The sequence below is a fragment of the Hemiscyllium ocellatum genome, chromosome 2, assembly GCF_020745735.1.
Source record: "Hemiscyllium ocellatum isolate sHemOce1 chromosome 2, sHemOce1.pat.X.cur, whole genome shotgun sequence".
Classification (NCBI taxonomy): Eukaryota; Metazoa; Chordata; class Chondrichthyes; order Orectolobiformes; family Hemiscylliidae; genus Hemiscyllium; species Hemiscyllium ocellatum.
Window position 1 is genome coordinate 55,004,310 of NC_083402.1, and position 14,097 is coordinate 55,018,406.

A 14,097-nucleotide genomic window follows, 5' to 3' on the forward strand; every position below is an offset into this window, starting at 1 on the left:
AGTCAGCAACTACAACACTAAGTGCTTTTTGACATTAAATTTTACTGGGCCGGCACCTGTGAACCAGTTGCACAGATATCCTATAGCTCAGAACAGTCCATAGCAGGATAATTCAAATCATTCTGAGATATCATTTTCTTCAATGTTCCAAATTCTAGCCTCCCCTTTAATGGTGCCAAATTCTCCACATGGTGCCACCCTAGGATGAGGATGTTTCGATTTGCAAGAACACATGAAGCAATATACCAAGATGTAGACACTTCTATCCATGCTTTGGGCAGAAATCATAAACTCATTCTGGACATAGGTTTGCTTGCTGAGCTGGAAGCCACATTTTCAGACGTTTCGTAACCATACTAGGTAACATCTTCAGTGAGCCTCCGGATGAAGCACTGCTGGTATAGCCTGCTTTCTATTTACATGATGAATTTTTTTGGGTTGATATTGTCATTTCCTGTGGTGACGTCATATGTTTGTTGATCGAGTTCTGGTTGGAATGCCATGCTTCTAGGAATTCTCGTGTACATCTGCTTGGTTTGTCCTAGGATAGATGTGTTGTCCCAGTCGAAGTGGTGTCCTTCCTTATCTGTATGTAAAGATACTAGTGAGAGGGTCATGTCGTTTTGTGGCTGGTTGATGCTCAGGTATCATTGTGGCTAGTTTTCTGCCTGTTTGTCCAATGTAGTTGTATCGATGATTTTCCTATGTCATTTTAGACCATCAATAATACCCTTATTAGCAAAGCATTCACTAAAGAGGAGGAAAACCAACAACAAACTGCCATTCTTAGATGTCACAGTAGAGCGAACAATCAATGGGGAACTTCAAACCAGTGTCTACAGAAAAACACATATGGACCAAATATTGAATGGCAGAAGCAACCATCCCAACATCCACACACACAAAGCTGCATCTGAACATTATTTCAATGAGCCACCACACACTGCAGCTCAGTGGAACTACGCAGAACAGAGGAAATTCACCTATACAGTGAATTCAAAAAACAAATCGAAACCCAATGAACACAGACCACCGATTTCTCAGGAACACACCCAAATAAGCAGACAAAACACGTCCTGAAACTCTAGTTACTCTCCCCTAGATCAAAGACATCACGAAAATGACTGACAGACTACTCGGGCCCCTTGGCTTCATGGAAGCCCACAAACCCACCAACACACTCGCAGCTAATGAACTTGAAAGACCCTATACAGACAACAAGCAAAACCAATGTCATTTACAAAATACGTGCAAGAACTGTAACACACACTACATTGGACAAACAGGCAGAAAACTAGCCAAAACGATACATGAACACCAGCTATCCACAAAATGACATGACCCTCTTAAAGTATCTTTACATACAGATAAGGAAGGACACTACTTCAACTGGGACAACACATCCATCCTAGGACAAGCCAAACAGAGACATGCACAAGAATTCCAAGAAGCATGGCATTCCAACCAGAACTCTATCAACACACACATTGACTTGGATCTCATTTACCGCCCCCTGAGAAAAAGACCAGGAAATGACATTACCAACCCAAGGAAACCCAAACACGTAAATAGAAAGCAGGAAAAACCAGCAGTGCTTCGCCGAGTGGCTCACTGAAGATGTTACCTGGTATGTCAATGAAAAGGTCTGAAAATGAACCTTCCAGCTCAGCGAGCAAACCTACATCTAGAACCTCAACCTGAGCTACAAACCTCAAAACTCGCTATCATAAACTCATCTCTCACTTATTTTCCAGATCTATTCTCTGTCAGTACTCTAGACAGATGATCACTTTCGCATTGCTACCATACTCCTCTGTACTCAGTACTGACAGATGCCACTGTTCAGGACATGTGTTGCAGCTCCACATGAAGAATCCTAACATACACAAGCAGTACTAGATGACAGTTCCCATTGCTAACAGAGGCCTGCAGCATGTAAAGAAAATTGAAGTGCTGAAACAAAATTTGAAATGTCTTCCAGTAGTCAATCAAAAGGGGTTCTCATTACACATAAAATACATTTGTCATTTATTTAACTGCTGCTCCTCTCTCCTGTCAATAACCACAAGTGGACTGAAGGGGGGCTAACTAATCTGCTACAGATGACTGATTATAGTGATGCCAATAGCACAGAGCAACAATTTTGACTGTAAGATAAGTAATCATGGCAAGCATGTATACAAGATTAAACCATAATTTAATGCAATAAAGTGTATAACAAACTTGATCACATGCATACAAGTTCAATGTACTCTGACAGTTCCCACTACAACTAAACATTTAACATTTTACATAAACAGCTCCCCCACTCGCAACATTCTCAATTTCCACTTGTTTCAGTTGGATCTAATGTTATTCAAAGTCCTTGAGAATATCATGAAACATGAACATCAGTGTGCGCCATAAGTTTATTGTTAAAGATGTAATGTGTTCCATAAAGTTCCAGGGTGGGAAAGAGAGAAGTGGAGGGGGAAAAGAGGGAAGTAAGTGAAAACAAAAAAGGGAAAAAGAAAAAAAAAAGACATATTTGAAAGGATGGATCTTAAACATGCATTCTCCAAATCCATTTCATGGGGGAAAAAAAATTACCCTCTGAGGAAGTAGTAGTATAGAGGAAACAGGAAGTCAAGCATTAGAGAGAGGGAAAGTAATGAAGGAAACAAGTAGTAGGGGTAAGAATGAAAGTACAAAAAAGGACTTAGGAAATGAATATGCTTTACAGACTAAATAAGAACTCATTGGGGTAGTGGGCTGGAAATCAAACTTGGCTAATCCCAGTCATCATAAAAGTTACAGATTTTATCAATATACCTGAAATGGTTCCAGTGACATTACTCCTATGTCCCCTTGTTCTGAACTAATTCAGTTCAGTTTCTGGTCAATGACAATCTCCAGGATACATACCATGCGATATTCAACCGTAGTAATGTAGTTAAAAGTCAAAAGGATGATTGTTAGATTATCTCATGCTGGAGAGGTTACTGCCTGGCACTTAAGCAGTGTATATGGATATTGTCCAGGTCTTGTTGAATTTGGACATGACTTCTCAGATACTGAAGCAGTTCATGTTGAACATTGATATTGCACAATATACATCTGACCTCATGATGAGGCAAAGTTTATTGATGAAGTCACTGAAGGTGGTTGTGCACAGGGCACTATCCTGAAGAACTCCTGCAGAGATATCCTGGAGCTGAAATGATTAATTAGGGATAAGCTTACCACCTTACTTTGTGCTAAGTATGACTTTCTGATACTCGAATCTCTACAATCATAGGTATTGAAGGATATGTTATTTCATAATATAATAACATGGGCGGCACGGTGGCACAGTGGTTAACACTGCTGCCTCACAGCGCCAGAGACTCCGGGTTCAATTCCCACCTCAGGCGACTGACTGTGTGGAGTTTGCACGTTCTCCCTGAGTCTGTGTGGGTTTCCTCCAGGTGCTCCGGTTTCCTCCCACAGTCACAAAGATGTGCGGGTCAGGTGAATTGGCCACGCTAAATTGCCCGGTGTTAGGAAAGGGGTATATGTAGGGGTATGGGTGGGTTGCGCTTCGGCGTGGACCCCTTGGGCCAAAGGGCCTGTTTCCACACTAAGTAATCTAATCATAATGACAGGAAAATTTAAGTATAAGGGTAAAAGGGCACTGGATATGGACTATTTCACATGAAATAAATACAGATTAGCAGATTTTCCTAGTGATACCTTTGTTGCCTCTGGAATTCAAAAGTCTGTTTTAGTACTGACTCTTTAAACCTTTGCAATAACTCTCGTTTCTGAAAATTGCAAGTTCACTCCTCACTGGCTTTGCATGTATTGATGGACAGAATATCAGAAAGAATGCATGCACTTGCATTTTCCCAACACCCAATCCGCATTATGTGCTGCAGGTAGGGAAGCCCTCATATCAGAAGGACAAGTTCACAAATCAGCATGCATCTTCTTACAACTATCAGTCACCACATGTGTGTAAACCAAAGTTATAAAAAGGTAAAAAAGAACCTACCTCTCCAAGAGCTTCATAACGTTTCTGATTCCATCTGTGCAAGTCCTCATGGTAATTGAATACATATGGTTCCCCAGTTTTTATATGTCTTAACTGTCCCTCTAGACATAAAGAGTAAATTTCAATCATTTGCATGTAACCCGAACAATGTTTTCCTATCTTCGATAGGAAATAAAATACAGCATGTCTTAAATTTAATAATGTTAATTAATATACCCAGTTTTTCTTTGTTTTTATTAAATGAGCCCATCCATTACGTGAGGCAAAAGCATAACTAAAAATCAAAAAAATGCTGTTCCACAGGCAGCAAGTTGCTCAGCTCAATCAGCATCGAAGAATCAAGCATTGTTGCAACATCCAACCGACTATGAAGGGAAGTAAATTTGCTGATTTTTGCTTCCAACTGGATAATCACAGGGCAGCTTAGGTATGGGCAATAACGATCGTACAAAAGAGAAACCTACTGCATTTTAACCCCTAAAATACAAATAACAGTACTGCAATAAAATGAATTCCTGTATGCTGCACTGAACAATTTCATAGACAAGCATAAACATAACGTATTTTCACAGAACTTTCGACATTCCTTCATAAAATATTATCCAATTACTTATGAACACATCAGACGAAACAATTTCGAAACTCAATGTTGCAAGACAGTTTGTATCCAGCTAACTTCTCCTATCTGTACTGCAATAGCAAGGGTCAGAATAGTCAAAAAATGAAAGGAGGGGCTCAGAGCAGGGGGTTAGATGGAATGGGGGTTGGTCAAAGATGGGAAGGGATGCACAGAGGTGTTCAAAGCAGCGGTTAGGCAGACAGGTAGTCAGAGAAGGAGAATGGAGTGAGGGGATCACATAGGAGCAGGCGAGGGGTTGCAGGGAGGAGCAGAAAGCAAGCAGACATTCAGAGTTGGGGTACATGATGTTAGCAAGAGGAGAGTTGGCTGGACAAAGGGGTGCAAGCAAGAAGGATAAGGTTGTGAATACAATGATGATGGGGCATACAACAAGGACAGGGGCTGAGGCCTAATAGCAACTCTTTCTAATAGGTCTTACATGTCAGCAAGGTTTAACATGAGCATGCGGCTACACCACGGTTGTAGCAGATCAAACTGGGCAAATGGTGGACTGTACAATCAGGTAAACCTATTTTGGAGGATGACATCTTCACCTGTCAGCCAAGCTTTTACCAAAGCCATGTTGATCATTTACATCATCCAAGATAAGCTCACAAGTGAAATGCCACTAGATGTGCAGAGGGGCACAATGTTAAATGAACTGAAAGCTTAGTCCACTGGATCAATGTTGAGTGAGATCAAGTCAATTAAGTGCTGGGAAGGAGCACAAGTGGGCAAGAAAGTTGGAAAAATTGTCCCCTACCAGCAGTTGGCAAAATTCTCCAGTCAGACTTATAATGCAAATAATCAAAAAATGTCTGGCAGTAACCATGGAGACAGAAATAGAGTTAACATTTCAAGTTGCTACACTAACATCAGAACAGAATGTTCTGAATGTTAGAACTACAATAGGTTTTTGGTAGGTCAAATTGGAAAAGGCAGATAAACAGCTAAAGGGATGATCTAAAATACAGCAGAAAATAGAAGACATTAGGATGACAAGCACTGGTGGGCAGAGCCAAGAGGGAATAGTAATGTGAAAAGTAATGAAACTTAATAGCAGAATAATGAAAGCTGCCAGAGAGAAAAGAAAAAGGCAAAACGAGATTGACTGAAACTTGCAACGAAAAGCGAAATGAAAGGCACAAATTACATTCCAATTCTGGGTCCAGAAAGGTGTAAAATGTCTAATCTAAAATGAATGCGGTTCCTCAAGCTTGTGTTGGCCTTCACTGAAATGCCACATTTAAATGAGCTCAAAGATGTCACAATAGAAGCAACGTAAGGAATAAAGATGGGGCAGCAACAGAACCCCAGGGTCGTTCTTGCAAACATAATAGAGGAGTGCTATAAAGAGATCAATCAACCAGTATTCAGTCTTCCCATACTGTCATAAGTTACCGAATTCTCCACCATTTCCCAGCCACCACCAAAAACGTTAACCTACCTGTTCAGCATTCCAAAGGAATTGTTCTCACAGCCACCCTAATCCACACTTCAAAACACATCAACAACATGTAGCCTTCCCTCTAAACCCTCATCTAAGAGATTCGATGCCTGCTCAACACCATTTCTGTCCTCACCATCTAAAGCCCCAGCACTCCTGTGTACTTTTTCCAATCTTGTATATCCATAGTCATTATTCACAATGTGGTCTATTCTTCAATGGGGAGAACAAATATAGATTGGGTGACTCTTTCCTGAACACATCGGTCTCATCCACATGCATTACACAGAGCTTTTGATGGCCTGCTTTTTGGAATTCTCCACCTTGCTTTCATGTCAACTTTGGTCCTCCATGAACTGCAGTTTTCCCAACAATACACAAGCTTGAGCAATGATACCTCACCTTTCAAACATGCATTTTACAGCCTTTTGGACATCAAATTCAGCAACAGTCTGCAATTTCTGCATCAGATGATGTAGCATCTCTCCACTACTATTTTATTGCCTCTTTCTTTGCATGATTATGCGACATTGCCAAACAGACAAGGCGACAAAACTACATCACATGCATGCACACCAAGAACAAAAAAAACTGGAGAAACTTGGCATTCTCACCAGTAATAGCAAAACCCACCCTAGCACCACAGTAGATAATATTATCACTGCGGGGAAGTCTATTATCAACTTATCAGACCACACCTTTCGACCAGAAGAGATTGAAGTCCTGAGCAGGGGTCTCAACTTCTGTCTCACCACCAAAATGGATCCATTGGTTCTTGCAGCAGACACAAAAGGAGTTCATCAGACAAAGGAGACTCCAGGAATTCTTTCAAGGAGCCAGCTGTGATCTCAACGAGCCCACTGATGAACTGGAACAGTCATCACAGGGATCTGTAGAGGAGCGACCAAAGAAGGTGTCAACTTGGACCCCACCAGAGGGCCGCTGCCCTGGGCTTGACATGTATGCTCAAACCATCAGGAAATATATAAATGCCAGATTCATCAGCTGTACCCACAAGGTAGTGCAAAACATCACCCATTCACAACGCAACGACATCCAGGCTCTCAAAACCAATCACAACATTGTCATCAAACCAGCAGATAAAGGAGGAGCCACTGTTATTCAAAATAGAACAGATTACTGCAAGAAAGTGTACCGATAATTGAACAACCAGGAACACTACAGGCAACTACCAGCTGATCCGACCAAAGAATACACCCATGAATTAAACACATTGAAGGACTGGATCCAAAGTCCTGATCAGAGTTCCCTACACACCTTCATCCCACATACTTCTCGTGTAGGCGACTTCTACTGCCTTCCAAAAGGTACACAAAGCCAACACACCAAGACGTCCCATCTTATCAGGCAGTGGGACCCTGTGTGAGAATCTCTCCGGCTACGTGGAAGGCATCTTGAAACCTATTGTACAGGGGATCCCCAGCTTCTGTCACGACACTATGGCTTTCCTACAGAAACTCAGCACCCATGGACCAGTTAAACTGGGAACATTTCTCCTCACAATGGACGTTTCTGCACTCTACACCAGCATCCCCCATAATGATGGCATCACTGCAACAGCCTCAGTACTCAACACCAACAACTGCCAATCTCCAAAAACCGTCTGCAACTCATCCGCTTTATCCTCGATCACAACATCTTCATCTTTTGACAACCAGTTCTTCATCCAGACACTGAACAGCTATGGGGACCAAATTTGCACCCCAATATGCCAACATTTTCATGCACAGGTTCCAACAAGACTTCTTCTCAACGCAGGACCTCCAATCAACATTATCAGGTACACGGACGACATTTTCTTCTTCTAAACCCATGGCGGGGAGTCACTGATAAAACTACAGTTTATCAACAAATTTCATCCCACCAAATTCACTATGGCCAAATCTCGACTACCTGTCTTATTCTTGGATACATGCGTCAGCACCACACTCTACCACAAACCCACAGACAACCTCACAATGCTACACTTCTCCAGCTTCCACCCAAAACATATTAAAACAGCCATCTCCAATGGACAAGCCCTATGCATACACCGGATCTGTTCAGATGAGGAGGAACGTGATGGACACCTGGATGCCCTCATAAGAATGGGGTACGATGCTCAACTCATCGACCGCCAGTTCCGACGTGCCACAGCAAGGAACCAAAATGACCTGCTCAGGAGACAGACACATGTTGCAACCCAACAGGGTACCCTTCGTTGTCCAGTACTTCCCAGGAGCTGAAATACTATGCCACGTTCTTCGTGACCTGCAACACATTATCAATGAGGATGAGCAACTCGCCAAGACCTTCCCCACACCTCCACCGCTTGCCTTTAAACAACCGCGAAACCTCAAACAGATCATTGTTCGTAGCAAGCTGCCCAGCTCTCAGGACAACTCCATACAATCCTGTCACAGTAGATGCTGCAAGACATGTCAGAGTGTGGACATGGATACCACCATTACACGTGGGGACACCTTCCACCATGTACATGGCAAGTAGTCATGTGACTCAGCCAAAGTTGTCTATCTTATATAGTGCAGGCAAGGATGCCCTGAGGCATGATATATTGTGGAAACCGAGCAAAGGCTGCTGCAACGGATGAATGGGCACCGCACAAAAAGACAGGAGTGCTCCCTCCCAGTTGGGGAACACCTCAGCGGTTCAGGGCATTCGGCCTCCGACCTTCGGGTTACCATCCAAGGCGGACTTCGGGACAGGTAGTAGTGAAAAATGGCCGAGCAGAGGCTCACAGCTAAGTTCCATACCCATAGGGATGGCCTCGACCAGGACCTTGGGTTCATGTCACACTACAGGTGACCACCATTGCACTATAGGTACACAGAACACTCCTACACACACATGCACCCCTTCACAGACTTAGACACACTACACTCAACCGTCCACCCCAGACAAACAGACAGACAGACACACAAAGACCCACATATACATATATTTTGTGGGGTGAATTTGTACTTGCAGAGTTACATTGTACTTTGCTCAAAAACTGCATGAATTCATGCAAGACTCTTATCTCACTTTTTAGATTAGAATCAATCTAAACATTATGGCACAGACAGAACACAGGGGGCTAATACCTTCAACATATTGTCGAGCTAACACCAGATGTTACAGTTAACCTGAGAATGTAACTTTAAAAAAATGTTTTGTGATTTACACATGAAAGAAGTGAAACTATCATGGTATTCGAAGAGATGGAAGACTAAACAAACAATCAAGGTATTTTTCAATGTATAATTTCAGTTACATCACACTGTAAACTTTTGCTGTAAATTCTGTGTCTTACAATTGTGTCCTCCACAACCACCTGATGAAGGAGCGGCGCTCCAAAAGCTAATATGCTTCCAATTAAACCTGTTGGACTATAACCTGGTGTGATTTTTTCTTTGCATGGTTAAGTCTTGGTATTGGCATTCCTTTTTCAGCATTTGGGCAGCAGCTGGTCATTATTCAGCCTTTCAACCTTTTTGGGCACATCCTTTATTTATTGTATTATTATTGTTTGATTGTGTCCCAACAAGTTCTTGGTCACTAATGTCTCCCTTTTTCTGCCCTGTTAATTTTTGTTTGGTCTCCAAATACCATACCCACCATACAACCTAGTTAAAAACTAGTACATTTCTGTTTTCAGTTCTGATGAAAGGTCATTGACCTGAAACAATTACTTAGTTTCTCTTTCTCCATTCTGTCAGATTGGTTTATAAATTCCACCATTTTCTGCTTTTCTTTCAGATTTGCAAGACTTGCAACATTTTTCTTTTATATTCGATTTCTCTGTTATATTCTCTCCATTACTAAATATCTTTCCAATACGGCAGAATCCAAAATTGCATCAGAGATAGAAAGTCACTTAGTTAGTAATGAAAGGGACATGGGAGTAGTAACAGAAGGTACAACTGAGAATTATCCACTTTGGTCACACCAAATAGTAGAGCAGGTTTCAGAGGGCCACTCCTATATCATATGCAAACAATGCTTCAACTGTACTCAAAAATTTCATTTAGATTAATCATTACATCTAATCTTCTACTTTCTATACCTCTTGCCCATCTAGGTTTGTTGAATAAATTCCCCAAATTTGTATGACCCTTTGATCTTTTACCATAAATTCTGGTGTCCAATGTATTGTCTCACTTGCTACCTGAGGAAGCAGGTGCTCCAAAAGCTTGTAGTTTCAAATACACCAATTGGACTATAACCTGGTGTCATGTGATTTTTCACTCGTCATAAAGCAATTTTGTTAGCATATAGCATATTACGTGGCTGCTTTTAATGGTGAGAACTTGAAGCCTTTGCCATGTCACCCACCCCACCAACACCTCAAAAAGACAGTGATAACAAGCCACTTAGAAAATAACAAAGATTGGATCAGGTTAACACGGGTTTATAAAAGGGAAACCATGTCTAACAAAATGATTGAAGTTTTGAGGATGCAATCTGCAAGATCATGTTTTTTTTTCTGAATTTAATAGGGAACTGAAATGAGAAAACAATTAAGAAAAGAACCAAGGATTCTTGGAGGATTGCATCATGCTTTGAAAGCAAGTAACCTGTCGCTCATTGTAAACGCTTTTTAGAAAGCTGTTGGATTCAGCAGTAGTTGAAGTGTAGTTTAGCAAATGAACTGGATCCGATTTGCCAAACTGCCCTGGATCCCCTGGGTTCTTACATCCTTCACCAGTCTCCCAGGAGAGACCTTGTCAAAAGTCTCATCAATGTCCGTGTAAACTCGATCCACCATATCACGCTTATCTACAGATCTAGTCACCTCTGAAAAATCCAATCAAACTGGTCAGAAATGATCTACACCTGACAAACTATGCTGACTATCCTAGATTAATCCTTGCCTCTCCACATGCAGATTAACTATCCCTCAGAATTCTTTACAATAGTTTCCATATCCATGCTGATACCTTTCTGATTTATCCCAATCATCTTCCTTGATGAATTATACCCCATGTTCTCTGACACCTTTCCGGTATCCAGAAAGAATTTGAAAATTTGTCAGGGCTCCTGCAATTACCTCCCACACCACCTACAGCAGTCTGGTATACATCTCATCTGAGCCTGGAGTCTTACCTAATTTTAAGTCTGCTAAAACCAGGAATACCTTCACCATCTCAGAACATCATAAACATATAAAATGACAGGTGAAAGGGGAAACAGGGGAAAGAACAAAGTGGGGAAAAAAAAACAGGATCTATGATAGGTTAGGGTTAGGCAGGAGTGTGGATTAAGGGTAGGAGTTAGGAGTGACTAAATAACCAAAAGGGTGGTGAGGTAATGCAACAGATGGCAATGAGGAGACACAAAAAACAAAGAAGGGGCTGACGAAACTATAGATGGGAATCACAAAAGTAATTTTCAACAGGCGTGCCAAATTAACACTGGGGAGAGGCATTGATCAGAAATTGATCTGTTGGGTCTAAAAGAGAATGAAGTTCCCAAGAGAAAACAGGAAATGCTATTCATCAAGCATGCATTGAATAAAAGGTCAGAGTGTGAGTGGAATGGAACAATTTGTCAAGCACCCAGAAACTTCGGGTCATGCATGCAGACTGGACAAAGATGTTATATAGACATCCAATTTGTATTTGGTTTCCTCAATTTAGTATAGACTGCATCATGACAACAAAATACAATATATTCAAAGAAAATCCCTATTGCATTTAGAAGAGTGTTAGGGTTCAGGATCTCAGAAAGGGAGAACAACATGTATTACATCACCTGTTTGCAAGAGAAGTGATGACGACTTTGGGATGATATAGGAGCGGGCAAAGTATTATAAACAGTGGGAAAGGATAAATATTTTCTGGTGGCAGCTGTGGTGGAGGATGACCATTGAATGTGGTGGTTGGTGAGGTAGAAAATGAAGACAAACAGAATTTGCTGTTATGCTGGAAGAGGAAGTAGTATGAGCAAAGGGATGCAAATTCAAATGGTGACAGAACACATTGAGATCAATGATTTCAAATCATAACCTCTCCATGGATAGTGACGAAGGATGTAGTAGGTTGCAGAGAGACATAGATAGGATGCAGAGCTGGGCTGAGAGGTGGCAAATGAAGTTTAATGTGGACAAGTGTGAGGTGATACACTTTGGACGGAGTAATCGGAATGCAAAGTACTGGGCTAATGGTAAGACTCTTGGGAGTGCAGATGAGCAGAGAGATCTCGGTGTCCACGAACACAGATCCCGGAAAGTTGCCACCCAGATTGACAAGGTTGTTAAGGCGGCATAATGTTTTGGCCTTTATTAATAGAGGGATTGAGTTCCGGAACCAGGAGGTTATGCTGCAGCTGTACAAAGTCTGGTAAGGCCGCACTTGGAGTATTGTGTATAAGTTTGGTCACCGCATTATAAGAAGGATGTGGAAGCTTTGGAAAGGGTGCAGAGGAGATTTACTAGGATGTTGCCCAGTATGGAAGGAATGTCTTACGAGGAAAGACAAAGGGGCTTGAGGCTGTTCTCGTTAGAGAGAAGGTTGAGAGGTGACTTAATAGAGACATACAAGATAATCAGAGTTAGATAGGGTGGATAGGGAGAGCCTTTTTCCAAGTATGGGAATGGCAAACACGAGGGGACACAACTTTAAAATGAGGGGAGATAGGTATAAGACAGATGTCAGAGATAGTTTCTTTACTCAGAGTAGTAAGAGTACGGAATGCTTTGCCTGCAACGGTAGTAGATTCGCCAAGGTTAAGTGCATTTAAGTCATCATTGGACAGGCATATGGATGTACATGGAATAGTGTAGGTGGGATGGGCTTCAGATTAGTATGACAGGGTGGTGCAACATTGAGGGCCAAAGGGCCTGTACTGCACTGTAATGTTCTATGTTCTTTTTTGAATCACAATCATTGGTACTCAGTCTGTTCTGCATCACAGAATGCATTTCTTGTCACCATCATCTCTTTTGTAATTTCAATTTCTCTTGCCTTCCACCCTGAGACATTCTCCATTTCTAATCACCAACTACCTGCTGCCAATGAACTTGCTTAAAATGTAAAACTGCTAACTTTTCCAAAATTAGGTGAAATGTTACAGACCTGCAACATTCATGCTGTCTGTCTCCAAAGATTGTGCCTGAATAGAATTCTGTTAAAAATGTGTAAATGGAAAGAATGTGTTGCTGGCTACATCAGCATTTACTGCCCATCCCTTAGAGTCAACCACATTACCATGGGTCCAGAGTCACATCTAGGCCAGACCAGGAAAGAATGACAGATTTTTCTCCTGAAAAGAATGTGAGTGAATGGACAGTGGTTACCATTAGCTTCATATTCCAGATTTTTAATAAATACAAATTTCACTATCTACCATGATGAGAATCCAACCCAAACTCCCAGAACATCAGCTTGGAGTACTGGACTACTAGTCCAGTAACATCATAGCTACACCACTACCTCCCCCATCTAACCCCAGCATTTCAGCTCTCAGCAACTCAAAAGGTATTTTCTTCTGTTCAAAGTAACAAAAATATTTGCAGTTCAAAGTGTTATTCTAAAGTTCAAATTCGTATCATTACATTCTTGGCTAGCAAAGAACATAAAAAGTGGATTTAAGGAAGCTTTTAGAAGCAGGGACAAAAGTCATACTGATAGCATCTTCAGCATAAAATGCCTTAAGATAAAACTGTCCAATGTGGAATAGAGAAGAATTCAGGAGAAGTAATCCAAAGTTAAAAGATCGCACACATGCTAAACAGAATGACAAATAGGGAGGGTTCCTTAAATATTAACAGAACAAAAAAAAACTCACAGGTCAGATGCAATTTTAAAATAAATTCTTGACAGCTCAGTAAAGCCAGCATTTATTGCCCTTTTCTACTTGTTCTTGAGAAAGACATCTTTGTGAATTTATGTAACTAATCTGAATTAACAGTTTAGACCCAACAATAATTAATGGAGAGAGTGCGTGAGACAGTGAACCCAGTGCGCACGAAAGAAAAAGAAATAAAACCTTAATATGGCAAAAAGTCATTGTTTAGGA

General features: G+C 41.3%; 1 protein-coding gene across 3 annotated transcripts in view; it reads right to left on the reverse strand.

Annotated features, from left to right (window-relative positions):
- Positions 1-14,097, reverse strand: part of arb2a (ARB2 cotranscriptional regulator A) — a 535,689-nt gene that overhangs the window by 501,534 nt on the left and 20,058 nt on the right. For all 3 annotated transcript variants that reach the window (XM_060844193.1, XM_060844184.1, XM_060844202.1), the window contains exon 4: positions 4,013-4,113. In XM_060844193.1, coding sequence (XP_060700176.1) covers positions 4,013-4,113 — 101 coding nt within the window. The remainder of the gene's footprint in view (positions 1-4,012; positions 4,114-14,097) is intronic.